At 46.0% G+C, this 25955-nt stretch overlaps 4 protein-coding genes across 4 annotated transcripts; 2 read left to right on the top strand and 2 right to left on the bottom strand.

Annotated features, from left to right (window-relative positions):
- Nucleotides 1-14029: 14029 nt before the first annotated feature.
- On the bottom strand, nt 14030-16119 carry LOC147900784 (cytochrome P450 72A397-like). The gene is made up of 5 exons (XM_087376106.1): nt 15874-16119; nt 15521-15747; nt 15139-15392; nt 14666-15047; nt 14030-14578 (listed from the first exon to the last, which is right to left on the bottom strand). The coding sequence occupies exons 3-5, from the start codon at nt 15387-15389 to the stop codon at nt 14132-14134; spliced, it is 1080 nt and encodes a 359-aa protein (XP_087232232.1). The 5' UTR covers nt 15390-15392; nt 15521-15747; nt 15874-16119; the 3' UTR covers nt 14030-14131.
- Nucleotides 15500-16147, bottom strand: LOC147900783 (cytokinin hydroxylase-like). The gene is made up of 2 exons (XM_087375745.1): nt 15874-16147; nt 15500-15747 (listed from the first exon to the last, which is right to left on the bottom strand). Exons 1-2 carry the CDS (start codon nt 16145-16147, stop codon nt 15500-15502), a joined length of 522 nt encoding a protein of 173 aa, XP_087231871.1.
- A 5492-nt stretch (nt 16148-21639) lies between these two features.
- On the top strand, nt 21640-22287 carry LOC147900782 (cytokinin hydroxylase-like). Its single transcript, XM_087375744.1, has 2 exons — nt 21640-21913; nt 22040-22287. The coding sequence occupies exons 1-2, from the start codon at nt 21640-21642 to the stop codon at nt 22285-22287; spliced, it is 522 nt and encodes a 173-aa protein (XP_087231870.1).
- LOC147900781 (cytochrome P450 72A397-like) lies at nt 21668-23748 on the top strand. Its single transcript, XM_087376066.1, has 5 exons — nt 21668-21913; nt 22040-22266; nt 22395-22648; nt 22740-23121; nt 23209-23748. The coding sequence occupies exons 3-5, from the start codon at nt 22398-22400 to the stop codon at nt 23644-23646; spliced, it is 1071 nt and encodes a 356-aa protein (XP_087232192.1). The 5' UTR covers nt 21668-21913; nt 22040-22266; nt 22395-22397; the 3' UTR covers nt 23647-23748.
- Nucleotides 23749-25955: the final 2207 nt, after the last annotated feature.

The following is a 25955-nucleotide window of genomic DNA, read 5'->3' as shown; positions in this document are numbered from 1 at the left end:
CATCTGTACTTATCAATGTGATAGCTGGAGCAGTTGATGATGGCTCCCATACTGGTGAGAAGGGTATGTCCAACTCCTCAATTGGCTTTGGAGACTGGGGTAGAGTCATTTCTCTTTCTTGTAGTTCTTTTTTGATGATGATAGCCAATAAGTGCGGAATTTTACATTTCTGGCCTGAAGAACCATCGAGTTTTTTGGTAAAGAAAATGACGAAGTGTTGGACCCAGTCTTGTTTGAGCTTCCTACTCAGCAAAACAAATGTGTGGAGTGGAAGGGAGCGTTCCTTGCCGTTTTTTATTCCCAGGATGGTGGAGAGAAATTGTGCTGCTTCTTTGAGGCGAGGGTCAAGGATTGTGCGAAGCAAGATGCCATCTCTATGGATCAGGGTACCCTTGGTGAGGAGAGACTGTACTTCGATAAACTTTGCATCCGCAGACCTTTTAGGGTATTCACCACCTTGCTTTGGTAGAGAGAAAGCCCTTTGAATGACTGTACTGTCGAGGATAATGTTCAGTGGGCTCTGCTGTACAGTGATTGTACCGTACTTGCCATCCGTTGCATTGCTGGAGTAGTAAGAGTGGAGAAAGTCCTTGATAGGACTGTCCTCCAAGGATTTGAGGCTGGCATGCAAATTGCCTAGACCCCGTTGCTGTAAGTAAGATGTTGCTTCCTAGGAAAGAGCATAAGTCGAGATTGGGGGCCAGACAAGTTCTAATGATTGGGCCTTGTTAACAGTTGTGTAGGCCGGCTGTGACTGGGGTGGCATTTGTTCTGCTTGGACATGCACTGAATCTTCTTCGGAGCTATCGCTTTGGACCACGAACGCCTGCGGTCTCCGTGGTTGAGAGGATGTAGATGGCTGCGAACTCTGGAGGGGGTCCCGTGGTTGAGGCGGTGGGCTCTTTCTGCGCATCCTCTTTAGTGGCGGCATCTTTTCTGAACCTGCATCCATGTACATGTAGTGTACCATTGATCATTACATTGATTGGCATGCCTGTATGACCTTTCTGTGTGTGTGTGGGAGAGAGATCCTTTTTTTTTTTTTAATACATCTTTTGAGAGTGTGGAATGAAAGTGTGTGGTACAATTATTCATGCAATCATCTATGTGTCTAAGCGAAAGCATGTGAGTGCACATGACCTAGTAGCTAAGTAGGGACTAACTATATGCTTTTTTGCTGGGATTTTCATAGGAACTCATTCACCAATCCTGAGCTCTAGGTAAAATCGATTGAGGCTACCTATATGTGCGAAGACGTACATATGCAAGTGAGTGCTCGTGATACAATCTAATCCTAACTAAGGAAGACTTGGTTTCCCAAATCTTCGTTTTTGTCAGGGATGGCTCGCGTGTTGATGTAGTAGCGCTTCAGTCGGCTCCCGTTTATTGTTGTGTTGAATTGGACTCCATCTAGTGTTTCAAGTAGCACAGCTCCGATGGGATTCATCTTTCGTACTCGGTAGGGTCCTTGACCTAGATACTTCAGTTTTCCCTTGTGTACTTTGGCATTGTATAACAGGACTAAGTCGCCTTCCTTGATGTCTTTAGCTTTCAAATTCCTGTCAAACCATGCCTTTCTTCGACGTTTTTCTATTGTCATGGCATGATAAGCGACTAGTCTTGTCTCTGTATGCTTTTCCAACTGACAGAGCCTTTCTTTCAAGGACTCATGATCACCCATGCGTTCCTGTATTGCGATGCGCAGACTTGGTATTACAAATTCGAGTGGGACCACGGCTTCAAGGCCGTACACCAATTGAAAAGGTGTGTTCCCTGTACTGACCTTGAATGTGGTTCTGTATGCCCATAAGGCTGCATTCAGTTTCTCTGCCCAATCAGAACGCTGTGGTTCTACTACCTTGGTGAGGATATTGCATATGATTTTGTTTGTGGATTCTGCTAGTCCATTCCCTTGGGGGTAGTAGGGTGTGCTTTTTCTATGAATGACCATGAAGCCAGACAAGAGTTCTTGGATTACCTCATTGACAAAATGTGTGCCTCTATCCGACACAATTTCAAGGGGGCATCCGAATCGGGTGATCACATGTTCGTACAAGAATCTTGCTGTGCTTTTGGCATCTGCCTTTCTGACAGCTTTAGCTTCAGCCCATTTTGTAAAGTAATCAGTGGCCACAATGATGTAGCGTGCCTGTGTTCCTTTTGCTGTTGGATGTATGGGACCTACATAATCAATCCCCCATTTTTCAAATGGCTGTTGTGCAACAATTGTTGTTAGGGGATTGAAGTCTTTGTGTTGTGGTTTAATAGTTCGTTGGCATACATCACAGCCTTTTACATATTCATAGGCATCTGCCCACAGTGTTGGCCACCAGTAGCCTGCGAGGAGAACTTTTCTTGCTATGGCTTCCCCTTGGAAGTGTCCTCCTGCAATGCCTTCATGGACTTCACTCAGGATTGGCAGGATCTCATGAGGCATTACACATCTTCTTAATATCTGGTCCTTGCCCATCTGGTATAGTTGTCCTGCAATGAGTTGATATGGTGCAGCCTTTAGAATCAATTTTCTGGCATCTACTGCTTTCATGTCAGGGGGTGGTCTTCCTGCCATCAAGTACCCAATGATATCTCCACACCATTCTGGAACAGCATCTATTTGAAATAGTGTGGCATCTAGTAAGTCATCTTCTATTCCAGTGGCTTCTTCTCCTGTCTTGACTCGAGACATGTGATCGGCAATGTAGTGTTGGGCACCTTTGCGGACCACAATTTTGAAGTTGAATTCTTGTAGCAAGAGGAGCCATTTGGTTATTCTTCCTGTGGTACACGGACGGTTCACAAGATAAAGCAATGCTTGATGGTCGGTGTAGAAGACAAAATCATTTGCAAGTAGATAGTGCCGAAATTTCTTTACACTGTACACCATTGCTAGGGCTTCTCTTTCTGTGGTTGTATAGTTGATCTCTGCATCATTGAGTTGTCTACTGGCGAAGTAGACGGGGTATTCTTTCTTATGTTCACCAAGTTGACAAAGCACACTCCCAATTGCATACTTGGATCCATCAGTATGAACATGAAAATCAATATCCCAATTGGGAGATAGAAGGATGGGTGCTGTGATTAGGCGCCACTTTAAAAGCTCAAAGGCTTGGTCGCACTCTTCGGTCCATAAGAACTCCACTAATAATTTGTAAAGTGGTCTAGCTATCATGGCATACCGCAATATAAATCTTCTATAATAGCCGGCATGTCCCATAAAGACCTGTACACCTTTGGAATTTGTAGGAGGAGGCAATTCCATGATGATTTTGATTTTGTCCATGTCAGTTGCAATCCCATGTTGAGAGACGATGTGTCCCAAAACAACTCCGTGGGTGACCATGAACTGGCATTTTGTTGGATTTAGGGAGATGCCATACTCCCTGCATTTGATTAGTACTTCTTCTAGACATTTGAAGTGGTCTTGTTTGGTTGAATGGATGCACAAATCATCCAAGAAGACCTGTAAAAACTTATTCAAAAATGACTTGAAAGCTGTGAACATGACTCGCTGGAATGTGGCTGGGGCATTACAAAGGCCGAATGGCATGACTCTATATGCAAAAATACCCCATTCTGTAGCAAATGCTGTTTTTGATTGGTCTTGAGGAGCAATTTGTACTTGGTTATAGCCACTGAAGCCATCCAAGAAGCTATATATTTCGGATCCTGCCACCTTTTCCAACACTATTTCTATTAAGGGTAGGGGGTAGTGATCCCTAATTGTGGCGGCATTCACATTTTTCAAGTTTACGCATATTCTGAGCTTCTTGTTGCGTTTAGGCACAATGACAATGGGTGAAACCCAATCAGTGTGCTCTATCTCGTAGATGAATCCGGCATCTAGGAGTTTTTCTAGCTCGTCATAAACCATGGTGCCATATTTAGGATTTGTGCGATAAGGTCCACATACCTTAGGGCGAGCACCTTCCCTTATAGGGATCGTGTGAACTGCCACTTCTGGTGAAATTCCTTTCATCTCTTTGTATGACCATGCTAGGCAGTCACGGTATTCCATTAGGAGGTCTTTGAGTTGGATTTCATCTTCTTGACGGAGCTGTTTCCCAATGAAAACCAACTTTTCTTCCTCCCCTTCAAGGGCGAGGTTTATTGTGCGTGTTTTTGCCGGTCCCTCATAGATTGGAGTTTCTCCAATGCTATCGGTTTCTTGAACTTCAGATTCTCTGATTGGTCTTGGCATTGCTATTGGTGCACTGCCACTTGTATAATTCTTAAAGTATTCCGGCACTTCTCGAAGATCGGCCTCTGATGGGGTTGAACTAGCCTGAGATGTGTCATGAGTACTCGGTGGCATAGTTGCATTTAGTAATTTGTTAGGCTCTTCTTTCCTTTCTTTTTCTGAAGTCTCTTATTGAGCTTCATCCGCACATGTGGCTTATATTTCCGAAACTTCTTACGTTGGGAACTGTGGGGTAACTTTTCCACTGGTAAGGTGTTTCCAAGTAAGGGTTCATGTGCTGCACATACTCCTTCCAGTCCCTCAGGGGACCATTCAAGAGGTGCTGGTTTTGACTTTGAGGGGACTGCCTTTGCAAGATACAATTCCACAATCCGTGTTTGGACTCGTTCGAATTCATTGAAGTGCTCGGCCTTGGCTCTTCTGCGATTTCCTCCTGCAGCTTTCTCGCGGGATCGTCTGCTGTTATGCAATTGTGGAGGTTCAACTTTTGGGAGCTCAACTGCCATTAGGGCATGCAGAATGGCTAGGTCATTATCAAAGATTTGATCTTCAATTGCAGCATTCGCAGCCTCTGTTTCAAGGTCCCAAGGAAAATCTGAGTCATTATTGGTATGGGTACCTTCTTCAGGTTCATTATCCCATTCGAGGTCAGCCATAAAGAAAGGCATCTCTAGATCGATTGGTTCTTCATGCGTCGGTGGAGGATCGACCTGTAGTGCGTTAACATCTATCTGTGAGAAGATGGGGTCTAATGAATGGCAGTTGTCGATGGTTGCCAATGTTTGGATCCAGTTATTGACATTGCTTTGTGAGTCACCTGCTCTGGCATGCTGTTGCAAGGGATCTGATTTGCTCGAGATTGTCGTGGAAGATGTGTCATCCAATGCTCTAGGAACAATGGGTTTAATAGCTCCTGTCCCCACATTCACCCTGACTGCAGTGTCTCGATTCTGGATTGTCAATCTATCCGTTCCCCAGTCATGGAGGACTGATGCTTCCCGTAACCAAGGACGTCCCAGTAAGATTTGATAAGATTTTTTGGGGAGATCCAAGATTGTGAATTGAAGGGAAAAGCGGACTCCTGCGATCTTTGTGGACACGCCATTCACTATTCCCAAGGGTTTAGCCCGTGAATCATCGGCAAGGCGTATGTTGAAATTAGCCTTTTGCATTGGTGGGAGACCCCATTCTTCGTAAAGCTCCTTTGATAGGACATTGACACTTGCTCCACCATCCACTATGGCTTGGATTTCATTATATGCCTTGTGGATCAAAGGCACAGTGATGTTGCATATGTCATCTTTCTCACCCATCCGCACAGGGATGTCATCAATGTCGTTCATAGGTGGAGGGGGATTTGCGAGTTCAATCCATCCTTTGAAACTCTCCCAGAGATTGGGACAATTTCGTAAGAGGATCCCGATGGGAATGGACACAGGGCAACTCAGGATGCTAGAGAGTGCAACTCCTTCAAGTTGATGTGGCGGTACATTCTGTTGTGGAGTCTGTTGTTGGAACAAAGGCTCGAGTACAGTATCAATACTTTGTGGGGCCAAGTCATGGAGTGGGGCTTGAGCTTGTTTCTGAGCCTCAAATTGAGCTTGTTCATTTTGGACCCATTGCTGAAGTGCCTGAAAACGAGCCTTCTCCACCTCTGCATTCGGGAATGGAGCTTCTTTTATTCGAGGCTCGGGAGTTGATGTGGATGAACTCGGCTGCTCATTGCTTGGCGGAGGTGGAGGCACTTGTGCTTTCTTTCTCAGAAGTCGCTTCGGTTGGATCGGAATGATAGGGTCCTTCGTGGCCGCTTTCTGTTGGCGTGTAATTACATTGATAGGTTGTGACCTTAGACTTGCCGAACCCAGACTTTGATGGTCCACCCCAATGATGCCGATGGGGATGTCAGGCTTAACCTCTGTTTGTTCTGGGACCTTATCTTTCATGGGACAATCCATACAGGCATGTCCTATGCCACAATCTCTGTAGAGCGGTTGGAAAGTGGCTGGGCTACCGCGATGAGGGCACTCTGCGATTCTATGATTTTCTCCACAACCGTAACACTTGATTGGTGTGCGAAATGTGTTGGGTCGCACTTGATTTGCATAGACTGGTATTAGACCCTCTGCACCTTCTACATAGTACACTGGGTACTCTGCTTCATACTCAAATAGCGAGTCTACTTCTTCGGCTTGTAATTGATGTATGGGAACTGCCTGAGGAGCTGGATTTGGTGCTCTTGGATATGTTCGTGGATTCAGATTCCTGAGTAGTTGTGGGACTTGTGTCCAAACGGGAACAGGATTTAGTCTCAGAGCTGGGGGCGCTTGTGCAAGTGCCGGTTGCCTGTATACTGGCATGGGTGCCGCTTGGTATGGTGGTGGTCGAGGCGGATTGTTGCGCATGTTGAAGATGCAACTGGTCTCATCATGGCCGCCGATGACACAGATATGGCACCACAACCGTGGCGGTGGATTTGCTTGTGCACTGATTCTTGCTCTTAGGACTGGGCATTCATTTGCTGTATGATTTGCCAAGCAGTGTGGGCACCAGACATTTTCTCGCCGTGGATATGTTTGAGTTGGCGGCTGAGACAAGTGAAGTTTTTGATCCATGGCCTGCATCATATCTTCAAGGTCATGGCCTCGAGGCGATCTTCATTGGATGTTTCGGTAGTGTCCTTTGATTTACCTTTTTTCGAGCACTTATCTCGTGTATTTGATCTGGCATCATCACTGCTAGTGTCTGAATCTATCATGCCATCTTCGATGTCAATGGCTGCCGCATGAGCAGCACTGAATGTTTCATAGCTACTTATCTTTTTCATATCCTTGCGGATTTTCTTTCTTAGACCTGCTATGAACCATGCCGTGAGGTACTTTGCATCTGGGCATGGGTCACATTTGGCGATCAATCTCTTCATCTTTCCCAGGTATGTGCGTACATCTTCCCTCCGGCCTTGTTCGATCTTGCTGAGTTGGAGAGCGGGATCATCTTGTAGCCTCTCCGTTTGAAAGCGACGTTTGAATTCGGTTTGAAGTAGGTCCCATGTGGCACGTTCTTCCACGAGAAGGTCGAGGTACCATTCCGACGCCTCATCAGTTAAGGCCATTGGAAACCAAGCCACCTTGGTTTCATGGGATTGATCACCACCTGCTTGACATGCGGCATCAAAATGCTGGAGGAAGCGAGCTGGGTCTCCCCTACCATTATATTTGGGAAGTTCCAGTTTTCCCAAGGGGCGTCGGCCGTGATTATTGTGATTGCGTCGATTGAAGAAGTTGTCAACCTCGGCATCGAGCTCGATGTCCCCATCATGCTCAGGACGACGTCCAGCCATGTTGGGGCGTGGAGGAGTTAAAGGAAGTTGTTGAACCTCAGGGGGGGATTCGGGGTAGAGGATTGGCAGGGGCGGTTGTTGCAATGGAGTTAGATGCGGATGGGGCGAGCGTTGGAGTCGAAGTCGTTGGCCGGAATGTAACTGCATGCATATGGTGCGTGATTTGCCAAGGGTATCGCTACCCCAAGTGCGGGTGTGGAGGTGATGTTGTTAGGAGAGTTAGAGTGATGTTAGTTTGTGTAGGGACCGTCGTGTTAATAATGTGCCTAGGATTGTCCTACGTGTGTAGGGAAATGTGCCGGTGCAGACGGATCATTAATCGGAGGTCACGGCGTGAAAATACGAGTGAATTAATGCAAAATAAGGCCCACACGGGGGCGCGAATGAACGTGTGCTAGGGATGCCGAAATGGTGTGCAATGGGCTGGAAAAATACCCCGTAACGTGGTGTTTCCGTGTGTGAAATCTGGGTTCAAACGGGGTTCAATTTGGGTCCCAAACGGATGAGTTTCGAGGGGTTAAAGGAGGGGTAAATTTGGCGTTTGGGGGGGTCCTAATGGTGGTGTGAATGGACTGTAAGTCCAACCGAGGGGTTGAAACCAAGTGGCTCTAGTTAGGGAAACTAACCTAGATCCTCCCAGTTACTGTAACTGGGAGGTTTAAGTAATTGTAGTTAGTTACTAACTGAAGAGTTAGTCTAACCTAAGTGAGGGTAATCTAACCGAACCTAGTCTAACTATCTGAGGTTAACTAACTAGCCTAGGGTTAACTAACCTAACTGAGGTTACTAAACTAATCTAACTGAAGGCAACGAACTAACCTAGGGTTAACTAACCTAACCTAACTTAGGTTATCCAACTAACCTAACGGCAGTTAGTTACTAACCTAAGGTTAGTTTACGTTAGGGTCTGTTTTTTTTTTTTTTTTTGGTTACTAGGGGGCTGCCCGACGGCGGCGCTCGGGGGGGGGGGGGGGGGGTTCGCAGGGGAGGGGGGGTTTGCGCAAGGGGGGGGGGTGCGCAGGGGAGGGTGGGGTTGCGCAAGGGGGGGGTGCGCAGGGGAGGGAGGGGGGGTGCGCGGGGGGGAGGGGGGGTGCGCTGGGGGCGAGGGGGGTGCGAGGGGGTTTGGTCGCAGAGGGGCGAGGGGGGTGGCGTGCGGGGGCGAGGGGGGGTGGCAGGGCAGGGAGCGGGCGGGGTAGGGTAGCAGGGGGCGGTGAGCGGGGCGGTGGGCGGGGCGGGGCGGGGCGCGGTGTTGCGGGGGGGTAGGGTTAGGGTGGCGGGGCGGGGCGCGGGGTAGCGGGGGGCTAGGGGGCTAGGGTAGCGGGGGGTAGGGCAGTGAGCGGGGTGGTGGGCGGGGCGGGGCGGGGCGCGCGAGGGCGGCACCGCGTCGCGGGGCAGGGTGGGGCGCGAGTGGTGGGCGGGGCGGGGCGGGGCGGGGCGCACAGGGGCGGCGCCGCGCCGCAGGGCGGGTCGCAGAGCCGCCGCGGGGCGGCCGGCGGGGGTGGGGGGGTTGGGTTAACAGGGTTAAGGGGGAGGGGGAGAGAGGGGGATGGGGGGGCGAGGGGGGTAAGGGGGAGAGAGGGGGATGGGGGGCGAGGGGGGTAAGGAGGAGGGGGATGGGGGGGCGAGGGGGGTAAGGGGGAGAGAGGGGGATGGGGGGCGAGGGGGGTAAGGGGGAGGGGGAGAGAGGGGGATGGGGGGGCGAGGGGGGTAAGGGGGAGAGAGGGGGATGGGGGGCGAGGGGGGTAAGGGGGAGGGGGAGAGAGGGGGATGGGGGGGCGAGAGAAGGGGTGGGGGAGGGAATGAGGGGGAGAGAGGAGAGAGTGAGAGAGAGAGGGGGAGGGGGAGGGGGAGGGGGGAGTTAGTGGAGTGGGAGGGGGGAGGGGGAGGGGGGAGGGGGAGAGGGGGATGGAGATGGTGGTGGAGGGGGAGGGGGAAGGGGGAGAGGGGGAGGGGGAGGGGGAGGGGGTAAGCGGGAGAGAGAGGAGAGGGGGGCGGGGTGAGAACGAGGGGGAGAGAGGAGAGAGGGAGTGAGAAAGGGGGTGGGAGAGAGAGCGAGGGGGAGAGAGGAGAGAGGGAGTGAGAGAGGGGGTGGGAGAGAGAACGAGGGGGAGGGGGAGGGAGGGGTGGGGGAGAGGGGGAGGGGGGAGGGGGAGGTGGAGATGAAGGGGGAGGGGGACGTGGTGGGGGAGGGGGGTAAAGGGGGAGGGGGGAGGTGGTGGTGGAGGGAGAGGGGAGGTGGTGGGGGAGGGGGGAGGGGGGGGGGAGAGGGGGAGGTGGTGGTGGAGGGGGAGGGGGAGGGGGAGAGGGGGAGGTGGTGGTGGAGGGGGAGGGGGAGGGGGAGGGGGAGGGGGGAGGTGGAGATGGAGGGGGAGGGGGAGGGGGAGGGGGAGGGGGAGGGGGGAGGTGGAGATGGAGGGGGAGGGGGGAGGGGGAGGGAGAGGGGGGAGGTGGTGGAGGGGGGGGAAGGGGGAGGGGGAGGGGGAGGTGGTGGTGGAGATGAAGGGGGAGGGGGGGGTGGTGGTGATGGAGGGGGAAGGGGGAGGGGGGAAGTGGTGGTGGAGATGAAGGGGGAGGGGGAAGGGGGAGGTGGAGGGGGGAGGTGGTGGTGGAGATGAAGGGGGAGGGGGGAGGGGGAGGGGGGAGAGAATGAGGGAGGGGGGAGGGGGGAGGTGGAGATGAAGGGGGAGGGGGAAGTGGAGGGGGAGGGGGAGGGGGGAAGAAAGAAGGAAAAAACTGGAAAAACTGAAATCGAAAAGCAGGGAGAAGTGATCACCTGAACGCTCTCCAAGTCTTTCTCGATGTAACGGGATTGTTGCGGAACAATGGACGGTGGGTGGAAGGCTAGGTCATCGCTGCGAGAAGGGCTCGATGTCACTTACATGGCGAGGATAGGAGTAAGGGGGCGGTCGATGGAGAGGGAGGAGTGTCTTGCGTGGGGCTCGGAAGGAGGAAGAGAATGGAGGCAAAAAGTGAAAGATGAAGAATGAGGGGGGGTGGAGTAGGTTTTTATAAGTTTGGATTTTAGGTTTAGGGTTTAGGTTTAGGGTTTAACCCTAAACTCTTCCCGAGCCTTAACTCTTTATGGAGAGCTCGGTTTGCCTTTCTGTAAAAAGGTAAAATGATCGAAATTGAAAGCTCTACGCAATCGTGTCCACTACCTAGCCTAATTGTGGATCATGTGGCTTTTATTTAAGAAATTAAGAAAATTTCTTAAGGTAGTAACCCAAAGTGGATGTTTGGGATTGATATGTTTGGCTAGATTTGGAAAAAAATTTTTACTCTCCTTGCCCTTGAGTGTTATGTGCGTGAAAGTTTGAAGTAGTGACTTGTTTTACACATACCTACGCATGTTTTCTCGCTACTTGAGACGCTAGTCTCCCCGGCAACGGCGCCAAATGTTGGCTCTTTCCTACTGCTTTCGTAGGAAGAGCTGGGTCTTCTATGTTGCAGGTTTCCGAGGCTTTTTGTCACCTACAGATATATTGGGATTGTCGTTGTAGTATATGTGTAGCTTAGGACCTCGAGTCGTGTTTCGGTGAGAGACGTAGGCTTAAGTGTGGTAAGCAAACAAAGTGCAAGCATGTGTAAAAGGCACGTAAACCATCGTAGTTGGGGTAATGAAGGCTTTCGCCTTCATTGGGGGTTGTAGGGTTTAGGAGGAGTTTAAGGGTTCAGAAGGAGGTTCCAGGGTTTAGAAAGAGTTCAAGGGTTCAGAATGAGAATCCAGGGTTTAGAAAGAGTTCAGGGTTAGAAAGAGTTCCAGGGTTTAGAAAGAGGTTCCAAGGTTTAGAAGGAGTCCAGGGTTAGAAGGAGGATCCAGGGTTCAGAGTAGAGTACATGGTGGAGAACTCGTCTCCCTCGTAGATCATGGAGTTTAAGGGTTTAGGAAAGCATAGGAGTGGGAGAGGAAGAAGGTGTAAGAGCATGGGTGAAGGAAGAGAGAGAGGAGGAAGGAGGAGGAGGGAAGAGGAGGAGGGAGAGGGAGGAGAGAGGAGGAGGAGGAGGAGGGAGAAGGAGGAGGAGGAGGAGGAGGGAGGAGGAGGAGAAGGAGGAAGGAGAAGGAGGGAGGAGGAGAGGGAGAGGGTGGGCTGCAGGGTTGGAGGAGAGGGGAGAAGGGTTGCAAGGTTAGGACATGCTTTTGGACGTGCAGTGCAAGGAAGCATGGACACTTGAGACAAATGCTTGGAATACCAATGTAGACTCAACACAATGCCCCAAGAGTGTGGGCTTCATTCCATTATGAGGTATTTATACAAGTTCTCTGCATGTAACACAAAGTCGTATCACAAAGTTGTTACACAAAGTTGTATCACAAAGTTGTAACACAAAGTTGTGTCACAAAGTTGTAACACAAAGTTGTGTCACAAAGTCGTAACACATTCTCTCTCTTCATGCAGAAGTTGTAACATAAACTTGTAACACAAAGTTGTTACACAAAGTCGTAACATAAACTTGTAACACAAACTTGTAACATAAAGTTGTTACACAAAGTCGTAACATAAAGTTGTGTCTAGAAGTTGTAACACAAAGTTGTAACACAAAATTGTATCACAAAGTTGTAACACCTTTTCTTTCTTCATAAGTTCATGTTGGCACAGAGTCAACAACCATTTCGTAGCACATTAGTGCATTACTTCGGTGAACTTGCCATTTTGTAGCATATTGCCATTACTTTGTAGACTTTCTTTGCAAAATTACAATGTGCATCTTAGTATTTGTAACATTTAATCGTGATTTTAATGGGGAAAAAAATCATGTGGGGTAGGATGGGACTAAAACAAGCCCCATTCTGCCCCACATAATTTTTTTTGAGCTTCTGTAAAACCTTCAGTATATACCGACACCTGTACCAACACGGTAGTGTTGGTATATACCGACGCCTACACTAGCGCACATACTGACAATGTCGGGCATATTTTATTGATGGTGACATCGACTCTCGCACCAATGGTTTCTTTGTGACATCCATGCCGATGGAATATTTGACACTTTCCACTTGTTAAATTTTTTTCTTCATATTTAGCGTCGGTATTGGTGTCAAAAAGCAGCCTGTGTCTTGTAGTAGTAGTGCATTTAGATTATACCAATTTCCATGACATTCCCCTAATGTTGATTTCATCCTAAGTGATGCACAGCCTCCCTAACTTAAATTTAAGACTGGAAATTTTTAAAAAGGTTCCGACCTCTATATATAAGCTTATGACCGTGATTCTCAATTCAAATGTGATTTGTTACATGTTTGAAGAATGGATTCCCCGAGGTCATTATCAACCTCAAAATATATAACTCTCAATTCTGCCTAGTCTTAAATGTAGTTTTCCATGTGGTAGAAGCATTGACCCTTGGTGAACAGACTTGCTACTTGAATTTGGTCCATAGATCATCTATCCTCAGAAAGCTTTTATAGATAATAGTACATATCTATAAGAGCCATCATGTTTTGGCACTAGAATGATTAGAGAGGTGCATGGGGAGGAGGAGCGTCATTTGTAGCCTAGATCTAAAAGTTCTTATAACTATCTATGAAATTCATCATTCTCCAATGAGTTGCATTAAATTTTGCATAGGAGTAATACACAAAGGAACTTATATCCGACGAGAGTCCGACGATCTCTAGTCTGGATGTTGTGGGTGGGACAGAATGTGTCTAACTTCTTGGAAGATCAAATGGAAAAAGCAAGAACATGTTTGTTGTCTTGGTAATTGAAGTGCCATTAAGTGTATGGTAATAATGCTACAACAATCCAACCTAGCCAGCTCCCATAGATCAACTTAGTTGAAAGTAGGTGATGCGGAGTGGTGAATCAATCCATCATTGTCTCTTCATCTTTGATTTGCTTCTACCAAGCAATTGAAGGCTAGCTTTGGGGAGGCTTGGGGATCATATGCAAGTAGGGGTTTAAATAGGAGCCCTTGAATCCATGTTTTACATGTAGGTTGTTTTAGTAGTGCATCCCTTAAGATTCTCAAGATTATATGGATGTTTGAACATCTTTGTGATGCTATGTTTGCTTTCATTGATTTAGAAGTGTCCAATAAAGATGATTATGTTGGGCTATTGAGAATAGGTTTATTTCGTCTCATAATTCGAGAATAGGCATGTGGAAGGCTGAACGTAGAAAAATGTATGCATATACAGTGTTCTTTAATTAGAGATCAAACCTAAATTTTGAGATTGTGAAAATGAAATTTACATTTTCTTTTAATGGGTATGGACGCTCAGGTTGTCTCCATGAAATTGTTGGCAAACATGGTGATTGTAGTAGGTACTCCCATGGGACCAAATATCCATGAAGACATACTCTCTAGAAATGCATAAATGGGTTTTTCAAGTGCGTGTATTGACCGTTGTGATCATACTAGATTGCAATAAAACGATCGTTTAAGATTTTGCACTTGATGACACGACTTCTTTCAGTTGTGTATGTACAGATAACTATGGTTGATGACAGTGGGTGGCTGACTATGAGTCTATTACGGACTAATGACATAGTTTCACTCCCGTTGCCTTTCCACGGTTTCAGAACTAGTCCAAAAGAGAAACCATTCATTGCAACATATAAGACAGGCCACTACGTTCCTGGGACAGACAGCATCTAGAGGGGTTCCAGGACGATCTGCATGCCGTGTTTTGGCCTAATGGTAATGGCAGTTTCAGGGGCGTGTCTGTAGTTGCGAGAGAGACTGAAATGGAAGCGCTGCAAAATTGCAACCATGATCACTTTTGCTTCAAGGATTGCGAACGACTGGCCGATGCAGATGCGGGGTCCGACTCCGAAAGGTAGGTATCCGAACGGATGCTTGCATGCCTTGGAAACTCCCTCACTAAATCGCTCGGGCCGAAACTCATCCGCGTCATCTCCCCACAGCTCCTTGTCCCTGTGGATCCTGTGGATACAGGCAACGGGAATCGAGAATTCCATGCCTCGGGGCAGGGTGAGGCGACCCAATTTGAAGTTGTCTTCGTGGAGAGCAAAAACGCGAGTCGTTAGTTCGGGAACTGGTGGATACAGTCGGAGAGTCTCGTTCAGAATCATACGCAACTGCAATATCAAAGACGAGTTAGATAACTGCTTAAGACTGACACTTGCATTCGGGATCTGTCCTTGACAAGGATGAAAGTGTCTTACAAGCCTCATTTTGTTGAGATGATCTGCTTGTGGTTCCACAATGTTCGCACCGAGAATCTCCAACACTTCTGCACGAACTTTTTCTTGCCATTCCGGATACAATGCTAGCAGCATCATTGTCCACGCGAGAAGGTTAGCTGTTGTTTCATGTCCGGCTAAGAAGAATGTTTTGCATTCGTCTTTGATCTGCTGGGTAGTAAATGGAACGTCGCTCTTCTTGATGTCTTGTCCATCCCCAAGCATTAGACTCAGCAGATCCGTCCGAGCTCCTCCTCCGCCTTTGGCAAGTAGCGTCATGCGTGCTTGGACTATACGAGAAAGTTCTCTGTCGATGCTCCTTTCGATTTTCCAGCACTCCAAATTAGAAGGAACGGGAAGAAACCTGTAAATCCGAGTGAAAATCCTTTAAAATTTGGGAGTGAAAGTAATAGAAAGGCCTGCCATTGGATTGGAGGATGAATCGCCCGTCCTACCTAAACCCGGGGATCAGCGTGTTGGCTAAGGCCTTCTTCAGTACAAGACGAAGAAGCAACTCCTGCTTCTCAAAGACACCTTTTCCATTCGCGTAGTCGCTGCCAAAACTCGTGCGCGCGAGAATATCTGCGGTTACATCTTTCAAATGCTGTGCAACCTCAATCTCCGCAGATCGGCCGCCCGAACATCTTACGATGTTATCCCATGCGTTAGTCATCTGCAATGCTGAGAGATGCATGTCGGCGACCATTGCCTGCGAAAAGGGTCTCACAATCGATCGCGTACGTGAGGGGAGTGAACGCACGATAAAAGATGGTATACCCTGATGAGCTTCGACTCAGAGAAGAAAGCGCTCCAAATTCACATGGGCAAACGATATACCTTGAGCTTCTCGGAGAAGAAGGCGGGACGAAGAATACTGCGCTGGTTGTGCCAGTCGTCTCCCTCTGCCAATATTAATCCATTGCCGAACAATTCGTGAAAGGCCCTCTGGGAAACCTTCGACTTAGAATAGCTTTTGAAGTCGTTCGCAAAGATCTGTTTGATGTCGTCCGGGTTGGTGACGACAAGTCTGGGCTGGACACCCCACCAATAAACGAACGTGCGCACTGTGCATGCCCAAAAGTGAACAGTTCAGTATGACAACCAGGCGCAAGAGAAAGCAGTGGCGCAGAGGGAGATCGAGAGCCCCAGCGTCCAACTTATATTGAGGAGGAGATGAGAAGAGATGATACCGGAGAATTGTTGGAAAATGCTGGAGTAGAAAGGCTGAATAAGAGGTAAGATGTGGTGATGGGAGGGGGAGGGGAGGTCAGAGAGGTTGGCGAGTTGCTTAGAGCGGAGGAGAAGGAGCGCGTTGCCAGTGATGAGGCGGGGAGGGAGGACGAGGAGGCCTTGTTGTCGAAGGGTGCGAGCAACGGAGGAAGGGATGAAGAAGTGGGAGTCGAGGAAACGATACAAGAGCACTAGAACTACAGAGATGGCGACAACGAACGAGATGGTATCCATTGCGACTACGTATTTCGTCGTGAGGATATTACACACACACACATAATTATATGGACACACATATAATTATATGGTTGGGAAGAGGCTTGTTCTCCCTAGTGTTTGATCTTCTCCTTTAAAGGGAATTGCATTTATTGGTCCACGTCCAAGGCTTTATTTGTTTGATGTTTTCCTCCCAAGGGAATTGTATCTATTGGGCAAGGTAATTGTATCGGGCAAGGTAATTGTATCTATTGGTTTGTGTCAAAGGCCTTCTTATTTAACAAGTGGGAGAAAGAGAGAGAGAGGGAGACCTGAAAGTATTAGGGAATTTGAGAGAGAAGGAGATAGAGCTCAAGGATATAGAGAGAGGATTTGGGCCTCCACACTCGCCCCATAATGCTCACCAAAAAATACAAGGCTTGGGCAAGACTCTTTTGTACATGAAAAATAGGAATAGCTATGCTTGCAATTTTACATTGTCATGTGTTTACAAGAAATATTGCTCTCGATGAGTCTTTGTACAAAGGACTGTGTCATGGCCTTTTCAATAATTCAATTATGCCTTTACAATGTGTTAAGTACAAATGGCCAATCCTGACATTCACTTGTTTGAATGTCCGATTCATGGTCACTTGTTGCTTGGGTGTCATCTTCATTCACTCTCGTCTGACCACCATCATCTCCAGTTTTTATTGATGCTTGAATGGTATTGTCATGGGCATTCTTCATTTGCGCTATCTCCTTCTACTTCCTCCAAGTAGTGTGCATCTTTAAAAACTTCGTAATGTGCGAAATAATTGATAGCGGTATTTTTACTTTTTCTTCTACATCGTACCCATGTGCTTCTCTATATTCTTTGTCCTTGATTTCTAGGATACTATGACTGTCTCTGTGGAAAGCTTTGAAAGTGCTTCATGGTTTGGGACCCATTCCTTTTTCAGACAACCAATATAAAGTATATTGTTACCCTGGTTCTCCTTCCTACCCTTTGGCTCATGCCATACTGTTGTAAATGTTGCAGCTCTCCCTTGGTCATCCATGCTGTGACATGAAGTTGAGGGTAATAAACTTCACGTACCTCTTCACTTCCTGCTACTTTCAAACTGAGTGATAGAGATATTTATCACTGGGAAAGGGACATTAAAAAGAAGCTTTTATACCAAGAGAACACACCATACTTTCCTCCCTTAGATGAGAATGAAGATGATAACATCCCAAGTGATGTTGTACTCAAGCATTGGGAGAAGGAAAGGATCAACGCAAGCCATAATCTCAGCAAGCTGGTCTGCGCCAAAGAGAAGAGTGATACGTTATTGAAAGAAGATGTTGCGGCTCAACATGATATGAACTGATATATATCGAGGAGTTTGAAGGGGTGGATTGGGTCGGATGGGTAGGTTCCGAGGAAACATTGCACCTCCATAGACACCTTTACACTTAGCTCAAAACACTTTCCAAACTGTCATAAGACACAGAGACCCATAACTTTCAGCAGAGATATGATATAAAATATTTAAACACATATTCAAATGCATCTTGAAATGGGCTTCGCTCTGATATAAGTTTCATAAGAAACAGAGAAGCGATCGGAAAGATATGGGCAGTTTACTAGACGGGGGTAAAAACTGTGTGAAAAAGAAACAATCACATATAGAAAGTCATAGATTTTTGGTCTGAAATGTAATACAATAACTAAAGACATAGGATGATGATCCTTTAAGAGAGTTTCGTGCTAAGTTTTGTCCAAAATCGGATGATGGAGCAAAAAGTTATGAGCAAAATACTGATAGGGGGTCAAACTGTCATGAAAAACACCTAATCCTTCTACTGGTGCTGACTTGGGAGAATACTACCTCCATGCTTAGACTTCATCAACGATCCAAGTCCCATAGAGGTCACCTAGGAGGGAAGGAAGAGATTCCTTTGTGGCTTGGGAAATAGATAAACCATGTATGCGCAATGAGCAGCCAAATAGACAACACTTTTGAGCACTGTGGAAGAGAAAACAATGGAAAAATGAAAGAGATACTCAAGAGAGAGAACCGGAAGTGACCTTCATTACCAATAGAGTGAGACTCCACTCCAATGCAACTTAAAATACTACAAACACAAGGGAGAAGAAGAGGTTTCATACATACAAGAGGGAGCGGAAGCTCCAAGACTAGTCCATAGAGAGAGAATAAACTAGAGAGAGATGGACTCAAGAGTCTACATAAGAGAATGTCTACAAGAGGGAGAGAAGTCTCATGGAAGAGGCTTGAGGAGACTAGAGCTAAAGCAACATGAGGCCTAATGGTGGAAGAGATGTTGAACAAGGGAGAGGAGGGCTCCTTTTATAGAGATTTTATCACCCTCCTTCACCCATTTACAATTGTTGCCCGTAGATTCCTTTCCCCATGAATCACATAAGTCCATATGTCACCATCCATGTCCTTTTTGGCTACTCTTGCCATGTGTCCCATCAAAAGATGCTCAAGACTTTTAAAATATTGAGAAAGTCAAGAGTCTTCCCACATGGAGCCCATAGGGACCCTCTCTTTTCCATATGTCCATATCCTCCTTATTCCACATAGGAATTCTAAAAGGATTCCTCTTGACCCCACACTCCTCCACATGCCTTCCACACGCTTGGCATGTGGCCTCTCTTATATTATTGGAACACATGGACATGAGGCCACCTCTTTATATGACTCACTCTTCCTATTTTCTAAAAACCCAATAATATCCCATACACAAATATCACTCTTCCTATTTTCTAAAAACCCAATAATATCCCATACACAGAGTGATATTTGTGTATGGGATATTATTGGGTTTTTAGAAAATAGGAAGAGTGAGTCATATAAAGAGGTGGCCTCATGTCCATGTGTTCCAATAATATAAGAGAGGCCACATGCCAAGCGTGTGGAAGGCATGTGGAGGAGTGTGGGGTCAAGAGGAATCCTTTTAGAATTCCTATGTGGAATAAGGAGGATATGGACATATGGAAAAGAGAGGGTCCCTATGGGCTCCATGTGGGAAGACTCTTGACTTTCTCAATATTTTAAAAGTCTTGAGCATCTTTTGATGGGACACATGGCAAGAGTAGCCAAAAAGGACATGGATGGTGACATATGGACTTATGTGATTCATGGGGAAAGGAATCTACGGGCAACAATTGTAAATGGGTGAAGGAGGGTGATAAAATCTCTATAAAAGGAGCCCTCCTCTCCCTTGTTCAACATCTCTTCCACCATTAGGCCTCATGTTGCTTTAGCTCTAGTCTCCTCAAGCCTCTTCCATGAGACTTCTCTCCCTCTTGTAGACATTCTCTTATGTAGACTCTTGAGTCCATCTCTCTCTAGTTTATTCTCTCTCTATGGACTAGTCTTGGAGCTTCCGCTCCCTCTTGTATGTATGAAACCTCTTCTTCTCCCTTGTGTTTGTAGTATTTTAAGTTGCATTGGAGTGGAGTCTCACTCTATTGGTAATGAAGGTCACTTCCGGTTCTCTCTCTTGAGTATCTCTTTCATTTTTCCATTGTTTTCTCTTCCACAGTGCTCAAAAGTGTTGTCTATTTGGCTGCTCATTGCGCATACATGGTTTATCTATTTCCCAAGCCACAAAGGAATCTCTTCCTTCCCTCCTAGGTGACCTCTATGGGACTTGGATCGTTGATGAAGTCTAAGCATGGAGGTAGTATTCTCCCAAGTCAGCACCAGTAGAAGGAGTAGGTGTTTTTCATGACAGTTTGACCCCCTATCAGTATTTTGCTCATAACTTTTTGCTCCATCATCCGATTTTGGACAAAACTTAGCACGAAACTCTCTTAAAGGATCATCATCCTATGTCTTTAGTTATTGTATTACATTTCAGACCAAAAATCTATGACTTTCTATATGTGATTGTTTCTTTTTCACACAGTTTTTACCCCCGTCTAGTAAACTGCCCATATCTTTCCGATCGCTTCTCTGTTTCTTATGAAACTTATATCAGAGCGAAGCCCATTTCAAGATGCATTTGAATATGTGTTTGAATATTTTATATCATATCTCTGCTGAAAGTTATGGGTCTCTGTGTCTTATGACAGTTTGGAAAGTGTTTTGAGCTAAGTGTAAAGGTGTCTATGGAGGTGCAATGTTTCCTCGGAACCTACCCATCTGACCCAATCCACCCCTTCAAACTCCTCGATATATATCAGTTCATATCATGTTGAGCCGCAACATCTTCTTTCAATAACGTATCACTCTTCTCTTTGGCGCAGACCAGCTTGCTGAGATTATGGCTTGCGTTGATCCTTTCCTTCTCCCAATGCTTGAGTACAACATCACTTGGGATGTTATCATCTTCATTCTCATCCAAGGGAGGAAAGTATGGTGTGTTCTCTTGGTATAAAAGCTTCTTTTTAATGTCCCTTTCCCAGTGATAAATATCTCTATCACTCAGTTTGAAAGTAGCAGGAAGTGAAGAGGTACGTGAAGTTTATTACCCTCAACTTCATGTCACAGCATGGATGACCAAGGGAGAGCTGCAACATTTACAACAGTATGGCATGAGCCAAAGGGTAGGAAGGAGAACCAGGGTAACAATATACTTTATATTGGTTGTCTGAAAAAGGAATGGGTCCCAAACCATGAAGCACTTTCAAAGCTTTCCACAGAGACAGTCATAGTATCCTAGAAATCAAGGACAAAGAATATAGAGAAGCACATGGGTACGATGTAGAAGAAAAAGTAAAAATACCGCTACCAATTATTTCGCACATTACGAAGTTTTTAAAGATGCACACTACTTGGAGGAAGTAGAAGGAGATAGCGCAAATGAAGAATGCCCATGACAATACCATTCAAGCATCAATAAAAACTGGAGATGATGGTGGTCAGACGAGAGTGAATGAAGATGACACCCAAGCAACAAGTGACCATGAATCGGACATTCAAACAAGTGAATGTCAGGATTGGCCATTTGTACTTAACACATTGTAAAGGCATAATTGAATTATTGAAAAGGCCATGACACAGTCCTTTGTACAAAGACTCATCGAGAGCAATATTTCTTGTAAACACATGACAATGTAAAATTGCAAGCATAGCTATTCCTATTTTTCATGTACAAAAGAGTCTTGCCCAAGCCTTGTATTTTTTGGTGAGCATTATGGGGCGAGTGTGGAGGCCCAAATCCTCTCTCTATATCCTTGAGCTCTATCTCCTTCTCTCTCAAATTCCCTAATACTTTCAGGTCTCCCTCTCTCTCTCTTTCTCCCACTTGTTAAATAAGAAGGCCTTTGACACAAACCAATAGATACAATTACCTTGCCCGATACAATTACCTTGCCCAATAGATACAATTCCCTTGGGAGGAAAACATCAAACAAATAAAGCCTTGGACGTGGACCAATAAATGCAATTCCCTTTAAAGGAGAAGATCAAACACTAGGGAGAACAAGCCTCTTCCCAACCATATAATTATATGTGTGTCCATATAATTATGTGTGTGTGTGTAATATCCTCACGACGAAATACGTAGTCGCAATGGATACCATCTCGTTCGTTGTCGCCATCTCTGTAGTTCTAGTGCTCTTGTATCGTTTCCTCGACTCCCACTTCTTCATCCCTTCCTCCGTTGCTCGCACCCTTCGACAACAAGGCCTCCTCGTCCTCCCTCCCCGCCTCATCACTGGCAACGCGCTCCTTCTCCTCCGCTCTAAGCAACTCGCCAACCTCTCTGACCTCCCCTCCCCCTCCCATCACCACATCTTACCTCTTATTCAGCCTTTCTACTCCAGCATTTTCCAACAATTCTCCGGTATCATCTCTTCTCATCTCCTCCTCAATATAAGTTGGACGCTGGGGCTCTCGATCTCCCTCTGCGCCACTGCTTTCTCTTGCGCCTGGTTGTCATACTGAACTGTTCACTTTTGGGCATGCACAGTGCGCACGTTCGTTTATTGGTGGGGTGTCCAGCCCAGACTTGTCGTCACCAACCCGGACGACATCAAACAGATCTTTGCGAACGACTTCAAAAGCTATTCTAAGTCGAAGGTTTCCCAGAGGGCCTTTCACGAATTGTTCGGCAATGGATTAATATTGGCAGAGGGAGACGACTGGCACAACCAGCGCAGTATTCTTCGTCCCGCCTTCTTCTCCGAGAAGCTCAAGGTATATCGTTTGCCCATGTGAATTTGGAGCGCTTTCTTCTCTGAGTCGAAGCTCATCAGGGTATACCATCTTTTATCGTGCGTTCACTCCCCTCACGTACGCGATCGATTGTGAGACCCTTTTCGCAGGCAATGGTCGCCGACATGCATCTCTCAGCATTGCAGATGACTAACGCATGGGATAACATCGTAAGATGTTCGGGCGGCCGATCTGCGGAGATTGAGGTTGCACAGCATTTGAAAGATGTAACCGCAGATATTCTCGCGCGCACGAGTTTTGGCAGCGACTACGCGAATGGAAAAGGTGTCTTTGAGAAGCAGGAGTTGCTTCTTCGTCTTGTACTGAAGAAGGCCTTAGCCAACACGCTGATCCCCGGGTTTAGGTAGGACGGGCGATTCATCCTCCAATCCAATGGCAGGCCTTTCTATTACTTTCACTCCCAAATTTTAAAGGATTTTCACTCGGATTTACAGGTTTCTTCCCGTTCCTTCTAATTTGGAGTGCTGGAAAATCGAAAGGAGCATCGACAGAGAACTTTCTCGTATAGTCCAAGCACGCATGACGCTACTTGCCAAAGGCGGAGGAGGAGCTCGGACGGATCTGCTGAGTCTAATGCTTGGGGATGGACAAGACATCAAGAAGAGCGACGTTCCATTTACTACCCAGCAGATCAAAGACGAATGCAAAACATTCTTCTTAGCCGGACATGAAACAACAGCTAACCTTCTCGCGTGGACAATGATGCTGCTAGCATTGTATCCGGAATGGCAAGAAAAAGTTCGTGCAGAAGTGTTGGAGATTCTCGGTGCGAACATTGTGGAACCACAAGCAGATCATCTCAACAAAATGAGGCTTGTAAGACACTTTCATCCTTGTCAAGGACAGATCCCGAATGCAAGTGTCAGTCTTAAGCAGTTATCTAACTCGTCTTTGATATTGCAGTTGCGTATGATTCTGAACGAGACTCTCCGACTGTATCCACCAGTTCCCGAACTAACGACTCGCGTTTTTGCTCTCCACGAAGACAACTTCAAATTGGGTCGCCTCACCCTGCCCCGAGGCATGGAATTCTCGATTCCCGTTGCCTGTATCCACAGGGACAAGGAGCTGTGGGGAGATGACGCGGATGAGTTTCGGCCCGAGCGATTTAGTGAGGGAGTTTCCAAGGCATGCAAGCATCCGTTCGGATACCTACCTTTCGGAGTCGGACCCCGCATCTGCATCGGCCAGTCGTTCGCAATCCTTGAAGCAAAAGTGATCATGGTTGCAATTTTGCAGCGCTTCCATTTCAGTCTCTCTCGCAACTACAGACACGCCCCTGAAACTGCCATTACCATTAGGCCAAAACACGGCATGCAGATCGTCCTGGAACCCCTCTAGATGCTGTCTGTCCCAGGAACGTAGTGGCCTGTCTTATATGTTGCAATGAATGGTTTCTCTTTTGGACTAGTTCTGAAACCGTGGAAAGGCAACGGGAGTGAAACTATGTCATTAGTCCGTAATAGACTCATAGTCAGCCACCCACTGTCATCAACCATAGTTATCTGTACATACACAACTGAAAGAAGTCGTGTCATCAAGTGCAAAATCTTAAACGATCGTTTTATTGCAATCTAGTATGATCACAACGGTCAATACACGCACTTGAAAAACCCATTTATGCATTTCTAGAGAGTATGTCTTCATGGATATTTGGTCCCATGGGAGTACCTACTACAATCACCATGTTTGCCAACAATTTCATGGAGACAACCTGAGCGTCCATACCCATTAAAAGAAAATGTAAATTTCATTTTCACAATCTCAAAATTTAGGTTTGATCTCTAATTAAAGAACACTGTATATGCATACATTTTTCTACGTTCAGCCTTCCACATGCCTATTCTCGAATTATGAGACGAAATAAACCTATTCTCAATAGCCCAACATAATCATCTTTATTGGACACTTCTAAATCAATGAAAGCAAACATAGCATCACAAAGATGTTCAAACATCCATATAATCTTGAGAATCTTAAGGGATGCACTACTAAAACAACCTACATGTAAAACATGGATTCAAGGGCTCCTATTTAAACCCCTACTTGCATATGATCCCCAAGCCTCCCCAAAGCTAGCCTTCAATTGCTTGGTAGAAGCAAATCAAAGATGAAGAGACAATGATGGATTGATTCACCACTCCGCATCACCTACTTTCAACTAAGTTGATCTATGGGAGCTGGCTAGGTTGGATTGTTGTAGCATTATTACCATACACTTAATGGCACTTCAATTACCAAGACAACAAACATGTTCTTGCTTTTTCCATTTGATCTTCCAAGAAGTTAGACACATTCTGTCCCACCCACAACATCCAGACTAGAGATCGTCGGACTCTCGTCGGATATAAGTTCCTTTGTGTATTACTCCTATGCAAAATTTAATGCAACTCATTGGAGAATGATGAATTTCATAGATAGTTATAAGAACTTTTAGATCTAGGCTACAAATGACGCTCCTCCTCCCCATGCACCTCTCTAATCATTCTAGTGCCAAAACATGATGGCTCTTATAGATATGTACTATTATTCTATAAAAGCTTTCTGAGGATAGATGATCTATGGACCAAATTCAAGTAGCAAGTCTGTTCACCAAGGGTTAATGCTTCTACCACATGGAAAACTACATTTAAGACTAGGCAGAATTGAGAGTTATATATTTTGAGGTTGATAATGACCTCGGGGAATCCATTCTTCAAACATGTAACAAATCACATTTGAATTGAGAATCACGGTCATAAGCTTATATATAGAGGTCGGAACCTTTTTAAAAATTTCCAGTCTTAAATTTAAGTTAGGGAGGCTGTGCATCACTTAGGATGAAATCAACATTAGGGGAATGTCATGGAAATTGGTATAATCTAAATGCACTACTACTACAAGACACAGGCTGCTTTTTGACACCAATACCGACGCTAAATATGAAGAAAAAAATTTAACAAGTGGAAAGTGTCAAATATTCCATCGGCATGGATGTCACAAAGAAACCATTGGTGCGAGAGTCGATGTCACCATCAATAAAATATGCCCGACATTGTCAGTATGTGCGCTAGTGTAGGCGTCGGTATATACCAACACTACCGTGTTGGTACAGGTGTCGGTATATACTGAAGGTTTTTACAGAAGCTCAAAAAAAAATTATGTGGGGCAGAATGGGGCTTGTTTTAGTCCCATCCTACCCCACATGATTTTTTTCCCCATTAAAATCACGATTAAATGTTACAAATACTAAGATGCACATTGTAATTTTGCAAAGAAAGTCTACAAAGTAATGGCAATATGCTACAAAATGGCAAGTTCACCGAAGTAATGCACTAATGTGCTACGAAATGGTTGTTGACTCTGTGCCAACATGAACTTATGAAGAAAGAAAAGGTGTTACAACTTTGTGATACAATTTTGTGTTACAACTTTGTGTTACAACTTCTAGACACAACTTTATGTTACGACTTTGTGTAACAACTTTATGTTACAAGTTTGTGTTACAAGTTTATGTTACGACTTTGTGTAACAACTTTGTGTTACAAGTTTATGTTACAACTTCTGCATGAAGAGAGAGAAGTGTGTTACGACTTTGTGACACAACTTTGTGTTACAACTTTGTGACACAACTTTGTGTTACAACTTTGTGATACAACTTTGTGTAACAA

Source organism: Dipteris shenzhenensis, chromosome 6 (genome assembly GCF_047967505.1).
Source record: "Dipteris shenzhenensis isolate YYH24624 ecotype China chromosome 6, Dip_SZ_1.0, whole genome shotgun sequence".
NCBI classification, from domain to species: Eukaryota; Viridiplantae; Streptophyta; class Polypodiopsida; order Gleicheniales; family Dipteridaceae; genus Dipteris; species Dipteris shenzhenensis.
Note: the sequence above shows the minus strand (reverse complement) of the source record. Positions and strands in the feature narration are given on the sequence as shown.